We start from the raw sequence: 27,635 nt of genomic DNA, 5'->3' as shown, positions 1-27,635 counted from the left end.
CAGGCCCTGCAGTCACAGACCGTGCCTCCCCCTTTTTTTTTTTTTTTTTTTAACTTACCTTTTCCGCGATGCAGCAGCTCTGCCTCCCAGACTCTGATAGGCTGGGAGCGCGCCGCAGTGTATCAGTGACCAGGAGGCAGAACTGCAGCATCGCGGAGGAGAAGGTAAGTAAATAAGGTATTATTTTTTTTGAGGGGTGTGGGAAGAGCCCGGGGCACCATAACTGTGGAGGGAGAGGGAGAGCCTGGGGGACCTGATCTGTGGAGAGAGAGGGGGACCTTAATTGTGGAAGGGAGGTTGAGGGGGACCTTAATTGTGGAAGGGGGTTGAGGGGGACCTTAATTGTGAAAGGGGAGAGGGAGACCTTAATTGTGGAAGGGGTGGACCTTAATTGTGGAGGGGGACCTTAATTGTGGAAGGGGGGTTGAGGGGGACCTTAATTGTGGAGGGGAAGGGAGAGGGGAACCTTAACTGTGATTGGGGGGCAGAGGGGGACCTTAACTGTGATTGGGGGCAGAGGGGGACCTTAACCGGGTGTGGTAGAGGGGGATATTTAGCCATGGGGGGGGGGGAGAGAGGGGGACTTTAACCGTGGGACTGGAGAGAGGGGGACATTTACTGTGATGAGGGAGTGGAGGGGAATGTACTGTGATGAGGGATAGGGGGCGCATGTATGGCGAAGATGGAGGGGTGCATATTAATGGGGAGGGGGGCACATGTATGGGGAGGGGGGGCCTCGCCAGGTGAATTAGTACTGTGCCCCACAGTTTCTGAAGGCAGCCCTGCACATAATCAGTGCTGAATTCAATCTGCCAATGCTTCTCTGACTTGTGTTGTTAATGTACTCATGCAGTCAAAAACTACAAAATTCTGACTGAAAATAAAAAATCCTCATATAGTCATGTAGTTCTCTATATAATTCAGCTGTAACACTCATAAGACCAGAGGTTGTGAAATCGCAACTGCGAGATCTAAGGTAAGAGATCTCATCTGGTCAAACAGCCCTCTATATAACATGGCTTAGCCTCAATAATATTAGCAGTATCAATGATTGTGCTGAATGAAACTAATAAGCTCAAGAGGGAATAATAGCCCAGTGATGTTAGAGCAAAGTCGCATAGAGAGGCAAAGAAAAGCCGATAAACGGAGAACTCTCTGTGTCGGCAATCACTTCCGGGATGTGACGTCACTCATGACGTCACAAAACCCGACGTACGTTTTGCCAGATTGATTTTACGAGGGTTAACCCAATCAGCTGTCCGAGATTTCTATTTATGCAGGAGATAGCCAATGATATGCTGTTTAAAGCAACTGACAAGTCTGACAGCCATTAGGAGAAGGATGAGCTAGAAGAGCCCTGATGGTACAAAAAATGAATCACAGCATAAGCTGTTGCTAGGTTGATTTTACCATTCATGTTACAGAGCCAATACTGTTTATTGTGCATAAGAAATAATGCTGACAGTATAAGGGAAGATAATAATTATTGTAAATTAAATATTATTGTTCTTGGAGGATGTTTTGGTACCATTCTTTATTTATGGCTGTGTTCTTAGGCAAAATTGTGAGTAATCCCACTCCCACCAGTGCAGAGCTTGCTCGGGAATGGCAGCAGGCAGGTGTGAGTGCATCTGCATGCAAACTGAGGCAAAGACTTTTGGAGGATGGCCTGGTGTCAACAAGAAAAGAAGTCACTTCTCTCCAGGAAAAACATCAGAGACAGACTGATATTCTGCCAAAGGTACAGGGATTAGACTGCTGAGGACTGGGGTAAACTAATTGTCTCTGTTGAATCCCCTTTCAGATTGTTTGGGGCATCTGGAAAAACGATTGTCCAGAGATGGAAAGGTGAGCGCTACCATCAGTCCTATGTCATGCCAACAGTAAAGCATCCTGAGACCATTCAGGTGTGGGGTTACTTCTCAGCCAAGGGAGTGGGCTCACTCACAATTTTGCCTAAGAACCCAGCCATGAATAAAGAATGGTACCAAAACATCCTCCAAGAGCAACTTCTCCCAACCATCCAAGAACAGTTTGATGACGAACAATACCTTTTCCAACATGATGGAGCCCCTTGCCATAAGGCAAAAGTGATAACTAAGTGGCTCGGGGACCAAAACATTGAAATATTGGGTCCATGGCCAGAAAACTCCCCAGACCTTAATCCCATTGAGAACTTGTAGTCAATACTAAAGAGGCGGGTGGACAAAACAAAAAACCCATAAATTCTGACAAACTCCAAGCATTGATTGGGCAAGAATGGGCGGGCATCAGTCAGTATGTGGCACAGAAGTTGATTGACAGCATGCCAGGGCTGTAACAACCTGCCTCCTGGACTTTTGGACTTTATTATTTGTATTTCTTTTTATGTGTTGCTGCAGTACCTCTATTCACCAGAGGTGCTGTAATTGTGCCTTACTTGTTTGTATCAGGGTTTAACCTGCCCTGTAATTATTCCTTGCACCTGGGTGTGTCCCTTCTTAAACCTGTCTCTCCCAGCATTCATTGCTGGTTATTGTTGTCACATCCTGAGGTTATACTCTGTGGTCACTTCCTCCTGTTGTGCTCCTGGATTTATGCTGCTGGAGATCTTTCTCAACATACATTCTGCTGACCTGTTTCTTATGTGAACCTGGGACTTACCTGTGCATTTCCCTGTACATGCTGCCTGGAATCTTTCCTCCCCTCCCATTTACCTGCAACTGCTGTATATCTGGTAATTTCTGCAAGCTCATTATTTCATCATCTGTTCATACTCTCCAGCAATAAACATTGTTTTGTTTTTTCACCCTATCCATGGCTCCTTAGCTGTATTTCTACATTGATTCGTGACAAGGGCGAATTACATAGGTCTTCAAAAAGAACGTTGAACACTGCAAATATTGACGCTTTGCATAAACTTAATGTAATTGTCAATAAAATCCTTTAACATTTATGAAATGCTTGTAATTTTACTTCAGTATACCACAGCAACATCTGACAAAAAGGACTAAAAGCATTGAAGCAGCAAACTTTGTGAAAACCAATATTTGTGTCATTCTCAAAACTTTTGACCATGACTGTACTGTGTAGCACAAATCATTATAGTTTATCGTAGCCATTTCCAGTAATACAATACCCATTTATCACTTTCACAAAATCCATGTTTTTCATATTGTTGGTTAGGATATCCATATGCACAGATAGGTGTTTGCATGAATATGATAAAGGAGACTTTGTAGTTTGGCAACTCATTCATAGAGAATTGTTTCAAAGTAGTTCCTGAACCAGTTCATCAAACTGCTTCTAAAGTTTCACAATTTGCAAAAAAAATCTGTAATTCTTTAGATGTATTAAAGAATTGGAGCTAAAGTACAGCAAATAAATAGGTTTAACAATGATCAAGCCAGTTTGAACAAGTTCAAGCTTAAATAGCAATGCTGTATAATATTTTGAAAGTTTTTTCGTAAGATTGGCAAATTCAAACTTTAAATTTAAACTTGAGACACCGTAATGTTCTCTGTGCAATTACAAAAACATTAACGGGGAGATTCAATTAGGACAAAACATGCACAATGTCTCTCCGGAAAGGCCTGGCGACAGCTTGCGCATATTTTTTTCGTAAAATATCTGCTGATTTCTGCTTGAGCCCCATAGAGCTGCGAGCAAAAATGAGCGGATATTTTTACCATGCTAACGATAAAATGAGCAGATCAGGAACATCGGAACCAATTGAATCTCCCCCATAATATACTAAGCATAGACGATTAATCTCAAACATGGAAAAAAGGCAACATTTTATAATTTATTTTAGTCTTTAAGCTGCAAACATGGACTTCAAAGATATACACCATGAAAATCAACCAAAGCTCGAGATCATCAAAGTGAGCTGTTTTCATTGAGTGACTCAAATCCTGTGCGCATTGTCTCAGCTTTTACCATTTTTGGTTTAAGATTTCTTTTACATTAACAATGGGATTTGTTGTCTTGGCTCTCAGTATCTTCCTCTGACACCCGAGTTTCTTGTGGATCAGTATCTCGAACTGCAGAAGTGTCCACAGGACCTAAGTAAAGTAAAGTATAGTATTATTATATTTTATTTATACAGTATAAAGCCAATAGAATACTTGTTTGCATAGGTATAGGTATTAGTAGGTGGAAGAGGTAAGTTATATTGCCATTCTAGAACAATGGGACACACTTGGAGGGAGGAAGACTTGTAGGTAACACAAGAAATAACTTTACTCAAAGACTTATAGTTCCATTGAATAGATTACTCGTACAGTATAAGAATTGAAGATTAAAGTGATAAACATCTGGGGCCTGATTCATTAGTGATCTTATCTTGTGCAAAAGTTAAGATGCTTATTTTAAGAAGAAACGGGGAGAGAAGAGTGAAGTTAAGATGGATTTTCATCTTAACTTAAGAAATTCTTCACTTACGCAGTGGATTTTGCTTCTTATCTCTCTTTTCTGGGCATGCACAAAGTGGATTTGCTTAAATTAAGCAAAAAAAACGGCAGATAAGATCACCAATGAATCAGACCCCTGGTTATTGCTAAGACAGAGATAGAAAACAGCAAGAATAAGAAACTCTGACTGCCCCTCTCACTACCCTCAAAACAGACCCACACCAAAGAGGGCAGATAGAAAAGACTTTTGCGGACTTATGCAGCGGAAAAGAACCTACAGATCAGCATAATTTTGCTTCTAACATTTAGACATAATCGGCCTGATTCAACTTCGGACGTAAGTACCTTTGCGTGTCGTATCTTCGTATCTGAGCTTGCTTTGTACATGCTCAGAAATTAACTTTACGCCAGTGAACACAATTGCTCCCAATTCAAGTACAAACTAAAATGACTGTTCTGACTGACTACGATTTGAAGGTCGGAACAGGGGAGGGAAGTGGTGGACGTGTGTAGGCAATGTATAGTAAGGGCATGCCGTGGTTGAGCACACGCACATTCTTCCGATTCAAGCTCTGAGCATCTCTCAGGTACGTGTCTTTTTTAGCCGTATCACTTGCACCAGCTTCAGGGCAGGTGTAAGTGCTGAGTGATAGTGATAACTAACATGTATTCATGACACAACATGTGTTTGCAAGTATGAGAAACTGTAAAAATGCAGTTTATGTACAGAATGCTTGAAGAGCATCCTGATTATGTATTTCATGTTTAAAAAAACATTAAAATGTATTTTTTTTACTGAATATTCTATTAAGAGCAGTTAATGTATTTAATAGATTTTCATATGGAAAAGTTTTTTGTGATCCGCTTGTACTTTAATACAGGTATATGTTGTGTTCAATTTAAGTCTGATTTTTAAAAAAATGTAAATTGCGTTCACATTGTGTTCCAAGATGAATCAGGCTCAATATTTAACTTAAATTGCTTTAAATAACATATGTATAAATGGTTCTATAATTGGGTTCCATGTCCATATTTAACTCAGGCTATGTTCAGTGAGTGGGTAATGTCACCCCAGACCTGTTTGTAGGTTCCAGTTACCGCCTGCAATGTTAGAGCAGAGTGCAGGGCTGGGCTGCTAAGTCCTCCAAACAGGAAACAAAGGAAGAGACATGGGGCAAATGTGGGTGACGGGGACCCAGAAGAGAGTTTTTGCAGCCTGTCCCCGCACTCACTGACTGATGTTATCACTTTAATACTCAGGAAAATTTCTGTGTTATGAGAAATAAAAAGCTTCATAGTGTTCATTATATTGGACGTCACCTCATATTATCTGTTTTATTATTAGCACTACAACTTGTAATAATAATAGCCCACAAATTACTCCACTTACTTTGTGTACAGCACTGATATTTCCACAAGTGAAAGAATCCCAGAGTAAGCAATAAAGTTGCGAAAACCACAATTCTCAGCCACCAAATGTAACGTACGTAGATATAATCTAGAAAGAAAATGATTATTAATAATGAAAGTGGACCTGTCATTCAGGTATGCACAATCTAACATAGTACAGCCTGTGTAAAAGCCTAATTGCAATGTACAATCGTTATTATACATACCATTCTTGAGAAAAAACAAGCTATAAAATTGTGTCCTTCTTTCTCTGTGACATAAATGCCATACAGAAGTTCCTGTGACACTGATATCATGTGATCATTCAGAGCCAATGTGGTGAAAGCTGGCAGTTTGATGATGTCATGGGGAGTTTGTCACAGGGGTTATTTAATTAACCAAAATGATCACTTTAATTTAAAATTAAAGTGAGAAATGAATGTATGTGTAATAACATAAATGTAATACAAGATGTTAAGATGGTCTCTTGTATACTAAGTTCCACGACTGTCTCAGCAGTGCTTACCCGTGTCCCTGTGATCCACACCACTTTAGACCTGTTTTTCTGCTTGCTTCAACTCATTTTATAATAATTTGCTGAGTGCTTCCAAATTCTCCTGGTGACCTCCCCTTTTTACTTATTTAAATATTATGGTCGTAAATCTGCAATATAGGCTTTGTGATTATGCCCTTCACAATGTACACAACGTGTGCCCTGCTACTTACATATTTTAAAAATTCACTCCAGGAGCAAATATGTATCATAGATTTCACTTTCATTATGGTGACATCTCCATTATAACTTACACCATGTACATAACATTGATTATCGCAGGGTCACTCTTAGGGCTAGATTTACTAAGCTGCGGGTTTGAAAAAGTGTGGATGTTGCCTATAGCAACCAATCAGATTCTAGCTTTCATTTATTTAGTACGTTCTACAAAATGACAGCTAGAATCTAATTGGTTGCTATAGGCAACATCCCCACTTTTTCAAACCCGCAGCTTAGTAAATCTAGCCCTTAGACTTCATGCTATGGTCACTATAATTTCCACCCTTTCTCCCATTGAGGAAATTGTTATTGGGGGAAAAAAAGCATTGGCTGTGTTGATGTTGGCTGTACTACCTGGTCTTTGGGTATACAAACTATTGTTCTATTGTTTGATTATCCTGTGCAACATAATATTGTCTCCCCTTCTGCATAAACCTTTTTTCCCTGTTACCAATGTGCTCTTCTGTGCACACTGTCCTCCCTTCCAGTGCTCCTCAGTACATTGATACAGGATGATGTACTTGCTGATTGTGTCACTCATACCAGGAGGGATTAGGGCGTGCCTCAGCAGCTATGTTAACATGGCAGTCTGAGCATTGGGTTTCCAGATCATTGAGTGCCTTACAGTGTCTAGCGTTCTTGGTGATGACCTACAGTGTACTGAATTCCTGGCTTGTCCTTGACCACAATTACTGATGTTTCGTAGTGTCCATATGTGTTTAATGTTTGGCATTAACCGTGACTGTGCCTGCTAACACACCTTTGTTCTTAATATGTAAAGAATCCTTGGCTTCAATCCTGACTGAGGCTACAGATCATTTTCTGGCTGTTCTGTGTATCGAACCTTGACTACATCTACAGATAACATCTGGGTATTAACCCTGACCACAGCTACTTATACTCTTCAGATTCCACTGGCTGCTTAATCCTTGGCATTGACCCCAATTTTATCTACAAACTTGTCATCTCTGTACATAGCTTGTGCTTCACCAGGACCTGTCTGACCTCCTCTGTCCACAGTGAGGAACTATGACTCCCCTCAACATAGCCCTTTACCCTGATCAGGAGAACCACCTGCTGAGAACAACCCTCCATAGGAAAATCCAACTCTACTCTGATAGCAGTTCATTACAACATTCTTGAAAGTGAGTGTTGTACAGTGATATTGACAGACTGTGTATGAGCAACAACATCAGTGTGCCCCACTGTGTTGGCCGACTCAAGTTGGCATGTACACAGTGGAGGTTTTCTGCCAGGGGTGATGACATCATCACCCCTGGCCAACGTACAGCATCCACATATGTATTTGTGGTGAATCCTCACAAACTCCTGGTTGCTTGGAAAGTCGGGAAATTAAGGGTCTGGACTATAAAAAGCCAGACCCGAGACCCCCACGCTCTCTCTGCCACTGATGCTGGATCTTTTTCAATGTGAAAAATTGTTTTAAAATAATATGTGGCACTACTGGTCCCAGCAAGCCCTTGTAACCATTGATTTATTGGGTAAGCTGGTGCTGTAGAACTTACTTACAACCAATATTTCCTAATACTATTTATTGGCAATGTTCTTACCTTTATTCTTGATGCTATTTGTGATCTCATGTCTGACTTATTATCAATTTATATTTCACACTCCTCTTCCAGTTGCACACTTTCTATTATTCACCTTGGTTTACTAAAAACCTTTCTACTTTTTAGTGAATATTATGTATAACTGTTTACTCCTTTTTCACTCCTGCTTGGCATCTGTTTACAGGTGCCACCCCCTCACTGTCCAGTCCTACTTGATTTATGCACCCCCATGCAATCCCTCCACTCTCTTCCCTCATACCACATAGCTTCTTATCTCTCATCATGCCTCTATGCATTCTTAATGCACTTTCCTCCTACTTACCTCCACCTCCCCTTTCTGAAACATCTCAGGTTAACCATTTCCTTCATTACTTACTAACACAACCCCATTTCACACGTGCCTCTACCTACCTAATGCTCTGCGCCAGGCAGCATCCTTTACTACACAAGCTGGAACAACCTCACACTTACATATCACCTTACTTCATCATCTTTCTCATCCACCTCCTCCTGGCTGCTGGTGACATCTCCCTGAACCTGGGCGCCTCAAAATCTCCCCTATTAACTCGTGCTCCTTATTACACCATATATCTCCAACACTTCCAACCTCATGAACATCTGCTTCCTTCGCTCCCATTTCCCTGCACACTCTGGAATGCTAGGTATTTCTACAATTAACTCACATCTATCAATGACTTATTCCATTCCAATTCCTTCAGCCCCTTTACCATTACTGAAACTTATCTTGCCCTCAATTACACTGCTTCCCTTGCATCTCTCCTATGCATGTGTCCCCTTCACTCTCACTTAAAGTCATTCCACCATAACTCTCTTTCTACTCCTTTTTCATCAACATACCCCCCCACCCCACACACATACAAACACACACACACACACGTTCTCCTGCGAGGCCCATTCTCCTGATTCATCATTAGCAGACTGGCTTCCTTACGTCCTACCCACTGACCTACCTACTTTCATTTTTGGGGACCTCAACATCCCCATTCACAACTCTTCTCACACTGCCACCTCTAAACTCCTCTCAATTACTTCGTCCTTTAGTCTCGACCAGTGGAAGTTATCTCCCACCCATTGCAATGGAAACTTCTTGGACCTCATGCACTTCCATCTCTGTTCTGTTCCAGTTCCTCCACCTAATCCATCCTGCTCACCAACCTCAACCTCTTTACCTTCTGCCTCACATTGCCTCCAGCACCCCTTCACCGAAATCTGTGCGTACATTATGAGACATACACATCCTTGACCAATCCTCAATTCAACCTCACAGTCTTTTTCTACAACACTACTCTCACCACAGCCATAGACGTAGCAGCTCCAGCCATCTCACATTGAATGAGGTGATCCAAACCCCAATTTTAGCAGTCCAAACAGACCCGCCCCCTGTAAAAGTGCACCCATACCACTGAGTGGCATTGGATACAATCTTTCTCCTCTGCCATCACTATTGCCCCCTCCTTCTTCTTTTGCTTCTTCCCTCCTTTATCTTCCTTTAGTGCACCTACTTCAAAGGCAAAATTTACATTATCCATCAAGAAATCTCCTGTTGTCAGATCCAACACCCCACACTCACCTTCTCTTCCACTCTCCTATCCACTCTTAATTTATTCTCTCCCTTTGCTGAGCATTAGATTTTTGAACTCCTCACTTTCTCTTCCCCCTTAACCTGTCCCCTTGGCCCCATTCCATCCAAAGTCCTCCATCCCCTCACCCCTAACACTTGCCCACATCTAGCTCATCTCTTCAACCTGTCCCACCCAACCTTCCCTTACATCTTCAAGCATGCTTTAATCTCTCCACTACTCAAGAAACCATTTCTTGACACTACAGGGTAAATGTATCAAGCTGCGTGTTTCCAGCGGGTTTGAAAAATGGAAATGTTGCCTGTAGCAACCAATTAAAATCTAGTTATCATTTATTTAGGGAATTCTACAAAATGAAAGATAAAATCTGATAGGGTGCTATAGGCAACATCTCCACTTTTCAAACCAACTGGAAACTCGCAGCTTAATACATTTACCCCTATATTATTGCCCTGTCTTTCTTCTCCCCTTTGCTTCCAAACTATTTGAGAGGCTTATATGACCATTTAACCCACTCTCACTCTCCCCTCAACCTCTACACGCCACCAAACTGCCCTTACTAAAATAATCAACCTTCTGCTCATAGCATAGTCAGACTAATTTCTCCATAATCATTCTCCTTCACCCCTTTGTCACTTCTGATACAGTCAACCACCCTCTTCCCCTGCAATCTCCATTGGCTTTTGGAGCATTGAGCCTCCCGGTTTACCTACACTTCAGTGGCTCTATTTCTGGCACATTTTCCCCTCCAATTCTTCTATCTGTTGAGGTCACTCAAGACACTTGTTGACCTTCTGCTTTTCTCTCTTTTTCCTATTTTCTCCTTCATCCTCCACTACCATCTCTATGAGAATGACACTTAAATCTACCTCTCCATTTGGATGTTCCAACTGTACTCAAAACTCAATAAATCGAAAACTGAGCTCATCATCTACTCCCCCTTCTAGTATCCTTCACAGTTGAAAACATCACGCTCTCCCCAGTCCCTCAGGCCATTTCTTTTGGTGTTATCCTTTACTTCATACTGAGCTTTATTCCACACATTCAGTCCCTTGTGTTGTCTTTTCACCACCTCCTTAAAAATAATGCCAGAATACACCCTTTTCTCACTTAGGATGTTACCAAAACACTTATTTACCAAAACACTTATTTACATCGTCTGCCTCCCTCTGCAAATCCATACATGGGGTCTCCATATTCTCCACAATCCAATGCAAGCATCTCAGCCTTCCTAACCATCACCAGCACTTCCTCTGCCTACATCTCTGACCTCATCACAAGATATTTATCTGACCATATCTCCTCTCTCATACCTACCTCTCACTCCTGCTTCAAATACTCCTCCAATGCTTATCCCCACTTATCGAACTCCCTACCCTACCTGACCAGACTCTTCACCAACCTTCAAGTGCTTTCTTAAAACCCGTCTTCACCATAAACTATCTTGCCTGATACAACTCACTTTTTGCACTACCAGCTGCCATTCTGTCCTTCTGGCTTCTAATGTCTCAGCATTGCCCTTTCTATCTAGACTGGAAGCTATCAAGAGTAGGACCCCTCTATTATCACTGCCAATCTTGTATGTCTTTGTTCGGTGTTGTATGATTTGTTTTTTGTATTTTTTGTTATACTGACTGTCCGGCACTGCAGAGTTTTATGATGCCTTATTAAGAAACAGTGATGATAACTGTACAACAGCTTTTCTTCATATGAAACATCCAATCCTGTTTGCAATTGCCTGTGATATGCTTACACCGATGTACTGGTTCTGATACAGGTCACATCTCATTGTTAGTTAGGAGAACACTTACTGTATCTACCAGGTACTGAGATGGATTTCTCCTGGGAATACATAAATGTAGGGTGAGAAACAACACAGGTGACTGATGTCACATTGTCTCTCTTCTCACAGTATGTACTGATCACTGTCCAGGTCTGATCCGGATTTTCAGCACTTGTTGTGGTTATATCATGTGAATGTGGGATCCAGGAGATTTCTGCAGCTGGATACCCCCCAATGGCTCTGCACTCAGGAGACCCCTCACTGTTTAATTCCAGGGTCACAGAGGGCTCAGCTGGAAAAATAAAGATCTGTGTTACATGTACAGATTAATGCAAAATTTTCATCAAATGGTTAAAATATTAGGGAAATATATCTATTTATGTATAAATATTTCCTAGAGGGCTCCAATAATATCCCAGCAGCCCAGATTTCATCAAAAGGACAAACCACCCTCCTAGATACCGACAATACAAAAAAAGATAAAACAATAGGCGCTAGATATGAGTCATATATATAGTCCCAAAAACACCTCAAAAGGCCATACATGAACAAATGGGGAAATGTCTCTGGCTTCTGATTCCTCTTTTTTTTCTTCTTTTTACCTTTTCATCCTCATCAGATAGCCATACCAATAGGAAAAAGGGAAATATAACAATAGTGAAGTATGTCCGAGCAGGGTTACATAAGGATCCAAAGCACAAATACCTCACCAAGTGGGGAAAAAAAGGGGGACCACCCCAATCTTTATAAGTGTAGATATAGATAAGGTAAATCACCATAGGTTTCAATACCCCCTTTATGGATAGATGCTTGCATCAAACTTGGATAATAGAGGTATAATTAACATCCTTTCAGAACGAATATTCACACCAGTGGATTTGAATCTTCTCTTATATCCTTTTCCGGATCATATGCACTGCTCGTGAAGAAGTCCGTAATTGTGAATATTCGTATATATATATATATATATATATATATATATATATATATATATATATATATATATATATATACATACATATATATAGTCTATAAATGTTATATATTTGTTTTTATTATTACTTTTTTAGATGTGATTGATCATCAAATATCCATAACTATTAACTGTACTGCACAGGATTGTTTTGTTATCTGAATTAGTGTGGTTGCTTGTAGGAAAAATGTTTTTATACATATGTTATTCATGTATTAGTTCTGTATAAGAAACTTTGTTTAAGTCATTATAATCTGCTCATGTCAAATATGGCCGCCTTAATTAATATTCATATATTTATATTGGGAATGGGCTGATAGCCCATTCTATATATGGTATAACAAATCGTTAGATTGGCAGCTAAATATATTTAATTATAATTCATATTTAGGATCTATTAGGGATTGGAGATTCCTTGTCTAATTGTTATGCACTGTATTGAAATCGCGGCTATTTTGCTAGCCGAGCATTAGGAATCTCCTACTGAGCATGCACAAAATGGTGGCCGCCATTACTATAAATATGCAGCATTTGTTTCTGTTTGCAAATCCTCCTGATGAAGTCTATGATAAACGAAACGCGTCGAGGTTTGTTCTATATACTGTGAATAGTTCTTCTCCTTCCAATTTGGTTTGTTTTTAACTCGATTGGATCATCATTATTCTAAGTGGTGGTTCCTGATCAAGGGAGCAAGGAATATGAACTGTTGCACATAGTGATTTTGTATCTGGATTACAGATAAGCTTATCAATTTTTAACTTTGTGTGAGTGTGAAATTTATATGAGAACCTATATTAAATCTGGTTTTAAAGAAAATACTACACTATATGGTATCTTCATTCTTTCGCCTTCTCTGTAAACGGAGTGAATTGAATGTATCTCTGTGGTAACAAGATTCAGTACAGATAAGCAAACATTTATTTTATCTCTGGTATGCACATATACCTGTGGTCTGGTGTGACATAATTCACTTATTGGTAGAAAATGACTATACTGTCTTTGGTATCCTAGCAGTTTACCTGATACATACAGTGCACTGATAAATGCTCTGGAAACTAGGCCTGATGCAGGACTCACACTTGATTTTGTGACTGCAACTATCAGGACCTCCCAGAACATTAAAAAAGGGTTGAAGATCAGGGACCTAGAAAGCAAACTGTTTAACTCTTCAGCATCCAAGAACTTGCCTCACCAATTATTGACCTTTACAGCGACATATTGGATTATGAAATTAATATGTCGGAGTCTGCTATTGAAGCTATTCCCCCTGAATGGATAAAACCACCTCACAATTCAACTTCAAATGGCAAAAAGAAGAATCAAATATCTCATGGTCTACATTATGCATTCCTCTGTGCCTTTTTGTTAGAATTATGATTGATTTATATTCTCATAATCTCATGGCTGGGCAAGGTCATTGCCATCAGAATGAATACCGTCCCCAAGCTTCTATATTGTTTCCAAACCCTACCAGTCAGAGTCGCACACACCGAACTCACAGCCATCCAAAAACGAGGGGGCAGAGTATTCTGAGATCTTAAAATATATTACTGGACAACCCAACTAATACAATTTGTGACTTCCTTCACCTCACGTGCTTCCCTATATTGGCTGGACATAGAAACCAATTGCCTCATGCTAGACTCCCCTTTTTGCATCTGGGATCCCCCAAACCTAACAGAACAAACCTCATCATTTATTCCCAACCATGAATTGCCCAGTTAAGATCTGGGTGATCTGCAAACCCCCTCTTATCTATTCAATCATCTGGGGTAACCTAGACTTCCCACCAGGCCTCTCCCACACCTATTCCTACTTGTGGCTTAGGTCAGGAATTTGGTTTGTCTGTGATCTCTTGGATAGGAAGATTTCGCTCTCCCTTGAAGACCTACAATATAGCCAAACCTCCATCCAAAATGTTTCAAATACTTTCAACTGAGATATTACATAGGGATTCTCCCAGGGGGTGAGGTTTCCAGAGACCTGACTGCATTTGAGGAACTGTGTATCTCCTCAGCTCTTACAAAAATAATTATTTCTTTATGGAATCATTCTGAAGTTTTCGAAGGCAGGTACAAGAGAGAGAGAGTGGGAAGGGAGTCAAGTGCCCCACCCCCAAGGAGGATTATTGGGTGGTAATCAAAGAAAATGCCACCAGCTCAATTTTTAAACTTATCAGAGAAAATGCATATGAAGTTTACTGTAGATGGTAATTTACTCTTGACAAGCTAGCCATTATATACTGTTCTTCTTCTCTGCATTGTTGCTGGGAATACGGTCACCCAGGCACTTTCCTACTTATCTCGTGGTCTTACCCCAAGAGTTCCCCATTCTGGGACAAGTCCTCTTCTCCTTGCTCCTCCCATGTCATGTCCATAAGGACCCTTGGTCCTTTCTCCTTTGATATCCCCCACAGGATGCTGACAGGTCTGCAAACTGAGCCTATCAGATCCTGACTGTGGCCATATGCTTAAGACTTGAAATCTCAGAGAAACACCCTGTGTTTTTTCCCTGAAGTCCTACATATTATTTATGACCCATATGTAGAACATAACTTACCATCTACATGATAAGGACAAAAAAATTACATCAGGTCTGGGTCTTTCTTCAAAGCCAACCCTAACAGTGGACTTTGAGCTCATAAGTATTCAACCTCCCTCTCCGACCCTGTACTTACTCTGCCATCCCATCACTCACTCTAGTCGGAATTCTACATCTTAACACCATAGATTACATTACAGAGTTCTACCCCACTCACCTCTTAAAATATCATCTCCACACCCTTGGACACCTAGTTGATGACCACTGAACCCCCCAAAAACCCTACCCCCATCTCCCACACATGTAATCAACACAAGACTTGTTTCTGTTTTTTTATTCTTTTACCCTCCTGATGGTTTTGTTAAACTTAAATCTTCTTACATTTAGATTTGCCTTTGATAGTAATTTTTCTTCACAAATCTTAGAAGCCTGTACTGATCAATGTTTGTTCTCTGCTTGCATAAGGCCAAATGTCACCAGAGAAGTGTGCAAAAATTCCGCTCCAAAGTATGATATGAGGTGAATATTCCACAGAACAATTTTCACTCTTTTCCAGTTGATTTTATGCAAGACATAGAAACCCAAGATGATTTCTAATATATTTATTAATTTACATTAGGGTTGATTATATTCCTTATTCCTTAGAAAATTAGTTGCAATGGTATGATACCACAACTAATTTTTTATACACATATTATTTACAGAAATGTATACGTATGTTAACATTGCTTGTGCATTATAAGAGATACAAATTGTTACTTACAGAATACTTGCAATGTAGTTACATTGATGAATGTCCCACTATAAGCAGTTGCAGTTTCACACCTGTAGTTTCCTCCATCAGATATTTGAGCGCTATCAATTGTCAGTGATAAATCACTGTATTTAATTCTTGCACTACAGTTGTTGTATAATGAATCATTTAAATTGTATGATGAGAATAAACATTTATAATTATTTAGAAGATGAATCTTCCATATGAGCGCCACCATGGTGTGTGTGACATCACCTTCACATTGCAGAACAACAGAACTACTGATTCTTGCAGACATCACAAATCCAACTGAAAAACATGAAATAATACACACATATTAGTTGAGTCACTGTTTGTTTAATGTAAGCATCATCTGATTCTGGCTTTGCAAATGGTGAGTGACTGCAGTATGGGCCTTATGTGGAGTTGGATACAATATATGCCAAAAACGTACCGTATATACTCGAGTATAAGTCGACCCGAATATAAGCCGAGGCACCTAATTTTACTACATAAAAGTGGGAAAACGTATTGACTCGAGTATAAGCCTAGGGTGGAAAATGGCGCTAATTTAAAAACCTAAATAAAAATGATAGGTTCAATCTATGAAATAATTTTTAGCTATATAAAATGATTGGGGAGAGAGAGAGAGAGAGAGAGAGAGAGAGAGCCGAGGACCGGACACCAGGTAAGTTCACCCGTGTATAAGCCGAGTGCCCTTTTTCAGCATACAAAAGTATGCTGAAAAACTCGGCTTATACACGAGTATATACGGTAGGTATAAATTGCATCTGTGAAAATTTGCATAGTACGCAAATTGTGGAGATTAGAGTAAGATACGTGTAGAATATGCTAAAACATATAATACCCACAGTCCTAGACAAAGACTGAATTATCTAGGGGGATAGGGACCACCAAAAATGCCCCCCCTAGGAAAATCCAGCCGTGTGCTGAAACCACTTGGACCTTTCTCACACCTCAGAAGAAGAGAGGACCTGGGGGTAAATGTATCAAGCTGAGAGTTTTCTGGCAGGCTTGAAAATTTAAGATGTTGCCTATAGCAACCAATCAAATTCTAGCTATCACTTTGTAGAATGTACTAAATAAATGACAGCTAGAATCTGATTGGCTTTTCAAACCCGCCGGAAAACTCTCAGCTTGATACATTTTCCCCCTGTTCTCTACAGAGCCCAGGATTTTCATTCCCCTGATTTTGCAGTTTTTTTTCTTAAATTATGATTTTGTTTTTTTAATGCTGGGGAAACATATCTTTCCCCCAATGGTGAAAAAGGCACAACTGATCTTAAGAGATGTATCTAAAGATAGAGAGCTGCAGCGGGCAGATACGTATGCAGTAAGGAAAATCACATTTTGCTCTTAAGAGTTGGACGCACATCCAAACTGTACACGAGGCCATATATGTGGCCTCTTTGCGCTAACATTGAGCAAGGGACTTTGTTTATATTATTGGAAAAGTACTTGTTTGTATTACCTCAAAGTGTGTGTCTTGTTGCCTCACAATATTGGAACACATTTAAATTGTGCAACCTTCATTTCAACCTGCTCTTTTAGATACCTTGTCCTACAAAATGATATTTTGTTTTTGTGGATAGAGTGCATAGACTAACATATAATTGTACCTGTCATGCAGCAGTGAGGAAAATCCTTCCCCTTCCACCTAAGCGCATCCATCATCAATTGCAAATCCACAAGCAGCCTCTAAAGGGAAAGGGCCCCGGTCCCTGAAGCCATAAGGGGCTTCGGGTCCCCCTTTGCTGAGACTAGGGGGGTGGGAGGGCCTTGAATCACTGACCCCCAAAGACATAAGTCCCCTTAGGGGCAAGGGCCTTCAGGCTCACCTTTACCTCAATAATTGGGTGGGCCCCTTCCCCCCCTAGGTAGGCCGAAGCTTTCCATAGGGGAAATGACTCTTCAGTTCCCCCATAGGGAGGGAACCTCCAAAATCTTGGGGAGCCGGTGGCCCGTAAGGATTTATACCTAAAACCCTCAAGACGTAAGATAAGAAAACACACAAACTAAAAATGTGGATTAAGTGTAAAAAAATATAAAGTGCCTGTTGGCCCCAACCTAATGTCTGGTGGAGTTAAAAGGACTGCAAAGACATAGTTTGATGAGTTCGGTGTGGAAGAACGTGACTGGCCCTCACAGAGCCCTGACCTCAACCCCATCGAACACCTTTGGGATGAACTGGAACGGAGATTGTGAGCCAGGCCTTCTCGTCCAACATCAGTGCCTGACCTCATAAATGCTCTACAGAATGAATGGGTACAAATTCCCACAGAAACTCCAACATCTTGTGAAAAGCCTTCCAAGAAGTGTGGTAGCTGTTATCACTGCAGAATGGAGACCAACTCCAAATTAAAATATATTTATTTGAATACAATGTAATTATAGTCCCTGTTGGTGTAATGGTCAAGTGTCTGAATTCTTTTGTCCTTATAGTGCATGTCTCTTTTACAGACATTTTGAGTGCATATGAGTCCACTTCTAAATAGTTAGAATTACATTAAAAAAACATTAGGGTAATACTAGGACTTTATTATAAACTAAAATCATTCATCTACCTATTTTCTTGAGTGTCCCTCCATTTTTTCAGACAGACACATATGTACGTGTCTACATAACATATGCTTTTAATAAAATTAATTTCTAACACTAGTTAAAGCATGCGAATGGGTATGGGCATGGAACACATTGGTTCCAATGAGCCCCATACCCAATAGCAATTGAACTTGCAGTCAGGGCATTTGCATTGTGGTGCTGTTTTTTGGACAGTGCCTGCTCCTTTTACTTGCAATTACCCCAAGTGAATACACTGGGGCAGTGCCGTAACTAGAAATTTTGGTGCCCTGGGCGAGACACACACCGGCGCCCCTCATCTAAGTGGGAGTGGGATTTGACAAGTGGGTGTAGCCAACCTAATGTGGGTGTGTCTAGCACTTTACTGAAAGAATTCTTATATATATATATATATATATATATATATATATATATATATATATATATGCACACACTGTGGTGGGATTCCAATAAATTAACAACTGACTGTCTGCCCTAATGACCATTTCAAGTATGGGAAAAAATATATAGCGATAGGTATTATAATATTTTATGCAGTTAATATGTGTAGGTTTAAGTGAGTTTAATATATTGTGACAAAAATTGTGATATGTTATCATTGTCTCTCAAACAAACATGAGAGAGAGAGAGAGAGAGAGAGAAAGAGAGAGACTTCAGCCCTTTAACTTGCGTTCCAAATGCCGAACTTCCTGTCAGTGGAATGCACATGCGTTCCACTGCGGGACGGACTTAAGGGTTGAAGCTTTAAACTCTTGTAAGTAAATGTCTCTCTCTCTCTCTTCAGCCCTTAAGCGGAACTTAAGGGCTGAAGGTATGGAGGCAGGTAACGGGCGGCTGCTGCGCCTCCTTGGCCTTGCGCCCTGGGCGATGGCACCGCCTGCACCACCCTCGTTATGGCACTGCACTGCGGTACCACACCATCTCTGACCTCAAGTGGAGTTTAACTGAACACCAGTGATAAACCAGTCTTAATATGCTCAAAAGGGACACCCCAGAGGACATCACCAAAAAGACTGGAAGAACGGTGCTTTTGTCTTTAAGTATGTAAAGTGTTCTTTGAAGAGTAGTATAGTTGTAAAATGCTCTGTTTAGGGCAGTAATAATTTTAAAAGTGTTTGAATAACTTTCTAACCAAATTAAGAGCATGGGGCTACCGATTGCTCACGTTCTATGGTGTATTTTTGTTTTACATTTACAGAAAAGGAATTATCTCCTCTGCGGCAAAATTGGAAATAACTTAAATGAGATTTCTTGACTTCCTCTGGATGTAGAATGTAAGAATGTCAGAGATGAGAAGTGAGCCACCCTTTTTGCTGGTTTTAGTTTTGACAAAACCAGATTAGTGTTCTGTTATTGGTTTTCAATTTCAGCAAAAACAAAGCTTGATGAGAAATGCTAAAAAAAACACATAAAATGATGTTATTTTGAACTGTTTTTTTATTCCTATGTTCGTACTTTTTAAGTACTATTTGGAGAGACTTTTCTATTATTTGAGTGATCTCCAACACAATTTCTTGCATTACATTCTGCTTTCTTGGTGGAAGCAGCCATTTAGTGTAGTAGTCCCACAGTATATACATTTGTGACTGTGTTACTCTCTATGTATAATCTTTTCCTATCTTTTTCATATCATCAGAAATATTTAAAAAATCAGCATTATAAAAGCATATTTATTCCAGTCACTTACATTCCCATTACACTTTCCAATTCGCCCACTGTTTCAATTCATTACACTATTTAAGGTATATGAGGGTAATGGCAATATGCCCAAACACTAAATGAATGCAGAATGAATTCTAAAGAAGAAAAACACCCCCGAAATCCCAGAACTGCATAAAACAACAGATCCATGATCAACATTATACACCGTTCCAGTGTATGACAAACTATACAAACAAATGAACCTCCCTACAGTAGTAGTTCATGCTTCTAGTATACCATTACACACAGAGACTCAAGTATGGATACAATTTTGAAAAAATCAGAATCCTGGGACGACAGCAACCAAATTTCACAAGATTCCATATCCAATCGTGTAAAAATGTCATTTTGCTTTGTTTGCACAAACTGAGGAGTGTGGGCAATTTAGAACAAAATAAGTTAATTAAAAAAAGAAAATGCTGTTTGTCGGAGAAGTGTGTTTGCTGGATCACTCAACATCTGTACAGTACCCCGTGTAAAAAAAAAGAATACACAAAATGTGACAGTGAGTCTTCCTCAAAATCTTCACCCTAGAATAGCGCAAGACAACATGGGCTGGTTTTGACTATGACAAGGGAGCTACCAGACTGGAGTCCCAGGCTGGTTAGAGCAAGTCTGTTGCCCTGTGGCATGGAAGGGACATGAAAAACAGTGTGCCATCCCCTTCCTTGAGTCTATCAGCATTGTACTAAAAAATGCTGGAGCTCTTCCTGACTGCCACTAAATTATCATATTGGTTTTTTTTCTTAATTGCATTAGGTTTTGTTACTCTTCTGGTATAATGAGCAGGGGCCTTGATCTGTGTTGATAATGACCTGGCACCCACAGTTGTACTTCTGAGGTCCAAACACGCACACACACACACACACACAGGCATCTATCTAGCACTGACCAGGCTGCGGCTGGATTTCACACTAGCAGAGGCATCTTGAATTGGATTTGGGAATGCAATGAGTTGATCAGTGTGGTTGAGAGGCGATGGTCATTGGCTGTGCGCAGTGAGTAGGAGTGAGTGTGAATAGAGAGGAGGTTGGAGATATAAGATGCAGTTGAGTTGGAGAAGGCCTTGTAAGTAATGGTGATCAGCAGCAAGGACCTTTCAAGTGTGTAAAAATAAATAAATATAAAAAACAGCATCCCTGCTGTGACAGGACCGGGCCACACTGCCAGGATAACATTTCCCCCCAGCCCGTCAACCTGCAGGGTTCAATGGACTTTCACCCTGGGCCAGTTCTTAAATTTCGCTCGGCGGCCCGGGGAAGAGCTTTTTGCTGACACATGGGGGATGAAGAAAGAAGGGACAGGAACTGCTAGAAGCCTTGGCATGTCACAAAAGCGTGGGAGCATTTAATACCAGGAGGGACTGGGTGCTATGCTAGATCTGGAGGTGAGGAAGGCCAATTGATATCCATTGACTTCGAAAGGACTGATCCAGACATATTTATAAGGACACAGCAGGGGAGCCACTGTGGATGGACAGCTCAGTAAGGGTAGAGTCTGAGTCAAGATATTTCTTACATGCTTCTATACGTTTCTCATGCTGAAGCACCTGTACATCTATAGTGACCTTATCGTTTGCACCTACAACGAAACCGAATAGATTTCAACTTTACATCGATATCAACAAGTATGTGAGAAAACTCACTTTGAAACGACATTTTTCTAGGAAGGATCATGCTGTGACATCTAATTATGAGAATAATTCCAAATCTGGTTTAAAAATGTCCTCTAAGTTTTATATAATTGAACCTAAAAGTAGTTCTTTAAATATATTTGAAGAACTGGTTATTCAGGATTTATGCCAACAGGACTATAGAAGTCCGTCCTATAGGAATCTAGCCAAATTAGAAAGAGGCTCTTAAAAATTTACACGGTAACAAAAACTTTTAGTTAAAAAGCAGGCAGACAAAGGGGGAGGTGTGGTGCTTCTCAACAGAACAGATTATATAAAAGAGGCTAAGAGACTCTTAGAGGACAAATTCTCTTATATTGTATTACGTGGGGATCCCACAAATGAATATGTCCATTTGTTAAAAGAAATTCTTTTTTTTTAAATGAAATACATAAATCATGATGTTCTTAATGTGTACTGTAATACAAATTTACAGTTTCTCTTACTTCCAAATACATGTTCTGGCACACATATATGTGTCGTTCATCTCTATCTATCAGATGTCCTGTAGCTCGTGCAAGTGATACGGCTAAAGAAACACGTACCTAAGAGATAGCCAAAGCTGGAATCAGATTAATGTGCTCTACTTTGCCTAGGTTAGTCCTCCACTTCCTACCCCCATTCCGCCGTTCAAATCATAGGCAGTGAATTGCATGTAATTGGACATTCCTAGAAGAATTAGGCTCTAAGTGAGCAATTTGATAAGTTGGATGAGAACGTTGATAGGACAGTGTACTTAAGACCTAGGAAATGTAGAGTTTGTATGAGGAAAGAGTGGTCAAAAGTGTCAAATGCAGCAGAGGTCCAGGAGAATTAGAAGTGAGTAATAGCCTATATAGCAGTGATCAAAGGAGAAATAAAGAAGATGATATTAAATGTGTGAGCTTTTATTTTCTGTTGACAGGATGAGGATGTTACAGTTACGGAATACAGATAGGAAAAAAAGTTAATGACTGTTAATTATTCTAATTGTGGCAGGATGGACCACCTATGCCACCCTGTCTGTTGTTGCTGGGAACCGGCTTGGCTTACTTTAACACCGTTCCCATTTGTCATCCCAAATGCGCCCTCTTGCTGCAGTAGGAGGGGCTTACAAATGTTGCCACCACTGGACTCCTTACCGGCATCCAGTACCAGGTTTCTTCTGGGTAACTGATGTTGCGAGTGTACCCCGTTACTATTGTACCTGGGCTGGTACTCCTGACCTCTTACTATGGATCAAGGTTGCTGTGGATAGATCCCCCTGGCCTATCACACTGACCAGGACTGCTGGGTAGCAGGCAGAGCGGTGGTACCGGAAAAGCTTGGTCCAAACCTCAGAAACAGCCGGGAATGGATTCGATTTTGGGTCTAATCTTTAGGTCACAGGATTTTCAGCATGGAAGATATTTTCAAGCAGGTCTTTGAAGCAAGTGATGTTTATTTGCAGTCACACTAAATGGAGGTACCAGTGCTCAGGCCAAAGGCCCTCTGGGCATTTGACACTTCATCAAAAAACTTAGCATTTCCTGCTATCAGACTCCCTTCCCACATATGCCTAATTGAAGATTTCCTCTAGCAACCATACAAACCCAAACAATGAAACTTCCATACAAAACACATCCCAATGTAACACATACTTGCCAACTCTCCTGGAATGTCGAGGAGCCACCTGCATACTGGAACTTACTTGTCAAAATGAAGCAATTAACGGTGAATCGCGTCATTTTGGCCCCGCCCCGCCCAACAAAATTACGTTTTTGCTGCAGTGGTGTGGCCAAAATGATGTGATTGACCACGCCCCGCCCCCTCCCACACTCCAACCACGCCCCCTGCCGGAATTCACTTTTTAAAGGTTGGCAAGTATGATGTAACAGGATAACTGCATTTCAAATTATACATTGGTGCCTGCACCTCTGATTGAAATACATTTCTACAATAAATTATTTTCACATGATCCAGCCACAAATAAGCTATTTATCAGTGATCCAGTCACACTAATCTAATTGAAGTGTTATTAGAAGTCACCTCATATTTCCGGATTTCTGAGATCTGCAGCCTTGTGGTTTCATGTAGTCACAGAACTCCTTAGTGACGCCCACTATTCTCATTTACACAATGGGATACATTATCAAAATATGTATTGTTGTTTTTTCTTTCTATCGCTGGCTGAGTTTTACTTTCAATTGGATCTGAAATTCTGGCAAGGTGCATGAGTGTGCCTACAGATGCAAGCAAAAGCATTTTTGCATTGCTAAAATTTTACCCAGTACCTCATCGCTACCTTTAGTTTACAACACATCTCTGCTTTAGTACCATTTTTACACACTTTTTATACATATGTCAGCTAACCTGAAGCAGAAATATTTATTGTTATTACAAGAAAACATAACTTTGAACAGGTTACATGTTAAAATTATTAAAATCATCTAAATAATAAAAAAAAATGTTAACAAACATGTTTGTGAAAAGACAACTTACCTGTCACAGGAAACTGTATTACAAAGGCGACCAGCAGCTTAAATATAAAGCATACACAGCCCTCAACAGAACGAGTCATCTTGCAAGAACTCAATACTTGTATGATGAATGACTAGCTGACCATCTCTGCAGAATCATATTTCCTGCATGCATAGTAAATTACAACAAATGACCCACCACATAAAACTGCATTTTCACAGGAAGCTAGCATTGTGCTTGAGTATTTGTTTTCAGCAGTCACACTAATTGGAGGTACCAGTGCTGATGAAATCAGAAGAACAACTTTTAATATAAAACAGTGCTGTTTTTATAAACATTTGAGTGCCGCCTCACTGGATAAGCCAGCCCCCTTGAGGTCTGAGTTATTTTTTTGAATCAGGATGCAATTTGATTACCCAAACAAGGATTTACATGCAATTCAAAGCTAACAATATTTACACTTATCTGTGATATCCTATAACTTGATGTGATTTCCTGCATCACTTGCTGTTTACAATGTTCAAAAAGGTTTGAACACTCTGGACAAAAGGCCACACAGTAACGACCCACTGCTGGGCCTTCGGCCTGAGCAGGCATTTGACACCTCATCAAAAAACTTAGTTAGCATTTCCTGCTATCAGAATCCCTCCCCACATATGACTAACTGGAGATTTCCTCTAGTAATCTTACAATCTCAAACAATGACACTTCCATACAAAACACATCCCAATGTAACAGGATAAGTGCGTTTCAAATTATACATTGGTGCCTGCATCTCTGATTGAAATGCATTTCTACAATAAATTATGTCCACATGATCCAGCCACAAATAAGTTACTTATAAGTGATCCAGTCACACTCCTCCACCCTTGTCCATGCGACAACCAGCGTGCCATGTCCCAACGATTTGGCTCCTGGTCCGCAGATCTTGGGGCTACCAAGGGTGACCCGAAGGTTTCGGCTCTTCCTGCCGAGACTGTCCATCCGCATTGCTGTGAGCCTTTCCTTGCTTGTGAATTATGTCAAAGTCATAAATTTGAAGGGCAATGTTCCAGCGCAACTGTCGGCCATTATCCCCTGAGGTGTGTTGTAGCCACTTTAAAGGATTATGATCAGTCACCACAGTAAAATGTCGTCCATACAAATAAGGTTGAAGTTTTTTCAGTGCCCACATAATGGCCAAACATTCCTTCTCTATTGTGGCATACCCCACCTCCCGCTTTAACAGTTTTCTGCTCAAATAGGCCACAGGGTGCTCCTGCCCATCTGGCCCCACCTGGCTAAGTACTGCTCCCAGTCCATCAGTTTGCACAATAAAGTCCTTGTCATAATTGGGCGGCAACAGTATTGGAGCACGAACCAGGGCTTCCTTTAATGACTGAACTGCCAGCTCACAAGCGGGTATCCAGTCAACTATTTGAGGGAATGTGATGGAATTCCCCCAACTGTAATGCTCTAACAATATTGGTGGTGTTATCAGAAGTCACATATCCTCAGGAGAGTCCAAGCAGGATAAGCCATGTTGCAATGACATTCCTTAGTTTTTCAAACAAATTGTCAGCGGTATTACTTCTGACTTGCGCCTTGTCTCGTCTCTGATAACCACCTCTCACTCCCGCCTTCAAGACTTGTCCCATACTGCTCCCCACTTATGGAATTCCCTACCACACTCAGTCAGACTTTCTCACGGCCTTCAAATCTTTAGATGCTCTTTGAAAACCCATTTTTTTTTTAGAGGTGACCTTATCCTCGATATTCACACTAATACACCCTCACAACTATCCCAATCTCCACTCTGAGCCACACTCGCTCCTCTTGTTTCAGCTGTGCCCTCTTCCCTTTAGGATGTAAGCTCTCTAATGAGCAGGGTCCTCCATACCCTTTGTTTTCATGTCTCCATTCATTTTGTATTCCTTGTCTGTTCTTGTTTTACGTATGTCTTGTTTTATGTATGTCCTTGTTTTCCCTACTGTACGGCGCTGTGGAGCACTGAGGTGCCTGACAAATGTACGATAATAATAATAATAATAATAGTAATAATAATAAAAATAATATGCCTCTTAGTAAAGCAGATGATACACAGAGTAGCCTGCCTCTGAAAATTGTGGCGTACTTGGGTACATGCTGCTGCTGTTCCGGTTGGTGAAGGCGACTCACCAACCCAGTGGGCTGTAACAGTCATATAATGTTTAGTTTGCCCACTTCCTCTTGACCACATATCTGTGGTTAAGTGTACAGTGGGTAGAATTACATTTTGTAGCCCAATAATTACATTTTTTCTTACCTTTTGGTAGAGGTGAGAAATAGCTTTTCTAGTAAAATGGTGTCGTGATGGAATTTGGTAACCTCAAGTAAATGTCTAACACCAGCTGCATTAATAGTGGATATTGGATGCAGATCTAATACAAGCATAGTCACCATGGTGTCTGTGATCCGCTTTGCGACTGGGTGACAGCTTTCATACTTGCTAAGGGTTGTTTAACAGTCAATTGTTGTAAACTACTAGTAGACTTATTCTTGGTCTGCTTTTGGGTTGAAAATCCACCCCCAGCAGCAGCAGTGGGCCTAACACTCAAGGATTCTTCTGAGGAGTCCTGGATAGAGGAGGAGTCATCTCGCATTAGCAGCTTGGATGCAGGACTAACTCCAATCACTTGTGAGGATATTGATGATGAAGGTGTTGGGGGAGTAGATTGCAGGTGCTGGGATCTAGATGAGAGAAGGGAGGTAGATGATGCTGGACTGCTTGCTGTTATTTTTTTAGCATAAGTTTCTGATTTTCCCAACAGCTTTCCATGAACTCGCTTGAAATGCCGTAACATGGATGAAGATCCTAGATGGTTAATGTCACTACCTCTACTGAGTGTGGCTTTACAATGCTACAAATGGCTACACAGCTGTTGTCAGAATGTGGGTAAAAATAATTCCACACATAAGAGGTGGATTTTTTTGGTCTGACAATGGCCTTCTTATCAATGTCAAGAACTGCTGCAGTCTTTGCTTGAAAGTGTATGAAATTAATATTGTGACCTGTGAGGTGGTCAAAATTAACTGCAAATGACTTGAAATAAGTGTTATTGAGGTTAATAATAATGTAGGAAGAAAAAACAAGCAAACTTATGTGATTTTAACATATTATAGCTATTTTTCTAAAAAATACAGATCCAAAACCAAAACCAAAACACACAAGGGCGGTTTTGCCAAAACCAAAACCAAAACACGAAGTTAATCCAGATCCAAAACCAAAACCAGAAAACGGGGGTCAGTGAACATCTCTAGTTAAAATTATTAAAATCATCTAAATAATAAAAAAAAAATGTTAACAAACATGTTTGTGAAAAGACAACTCACCTGTCACAGGAAACTGTATTAAAAAGGCTACCAGCAGCTTAAATATAAAGCATTCACAGCCCTTAACACAACGAGCCATCTTGCAAGAACTCAATT

The 27,635-nt window shown here is 40.5% G+C and overlaps 1 protein-coding gene across 3 annotated transcripts; it reads right to left on the bottom strand.

Annotated features, from left to right (window-relative positions):
- Positions 1-2,922: 2,922 nt before the first annotated feature.
- Positions 2,923-27,635, bottom strand: LOC142140529 (cell surface glycoprotein CD200 receptor 1-B-like). 3 transcript variants are annotated; one of them, XM_075198249.1, is made up of 5 exons: positions 27,540-27,635; positions 15,785-16,084; positions 11,536-11,799; positions 5,782-5,889; positions 2,923-4,043 (listed from the first exon to the last, which is right to left on the bottom strand). In XM_075198249.1, the coding sequence occupies exons 1-5, from the start codon at positions 27,616-27,618 to the stop codon at positions 3,946-3,948; spliced, it is 849 nt and encodes a 282-aa protein (XP_075054350.1). In that variant the 5' UTR covers positions 27,619-27,635; the 3' UTR covers positions 2,923-3,945. The 3 variants fall into 3 exon arrangements, with proteins under 3 accessions (XP_075054350.1, XP_075054349.1, XP_075054351.1); XM_075198248.1 differs by lacking the exon at positions 27,540-27,635 and adding an exon at positions 24,210-24,482; XM_075198250.1 differs by lacking the exon at positions 27,540-27,635 and adding an exon at positions 24,210-24,482 and having other exon boundaries at positions 11,545-11,799.

The sequence above is a fragment of the Mixophyes fleayi genome, chromosome 2 (genome assembly GCF_038048845.1).
Source record: "Mixophyes fleayi isolate aMixFle1 chromosome 2, aMixFle1.hap1, whole genome shotgun sequence".
Taxonomy (NCBI): domain Eukaryota; kingdom Metazoa; phylum Chordata; class Amphibia; order Anura; family Limnodynastidae; genus Mixophyes; species Mixophyes fleayi.
The sequence above is the reverse complement of the archived record's forward strand: the minus strand, read 5'-3'. Positions and strand labels throughout refer to the sequence as shown.

What these genes read in the sequence shown, in the direction of transcription:
- LOC142140529 (XM_075198249.1), bottom strand. Translation starts at nt 27,618, where the DNA reads ATGGCTCGTTGTGTTAAGGGCTGTGAATGCTTTATATTTAAGCTGCTG. An exon ending in AATACAGTTTCCTGTGACAG is followed by an intron (nt 16,085 to 27,539) that starts GTGAGTTGTCTT and finishes CATGTTTTTCAG; the next exon opens with TTGGATTTGTGATGTCTGCA. An exon ending in ATATCAGTGCTGTACACAAA is followed by an intron (nt 4,044 to 5,781) that starts GTAAGTGGAGTA and finishes TACTTTACTTAG; the next exon opens with GTCCTGTGGACACTTCTGCA.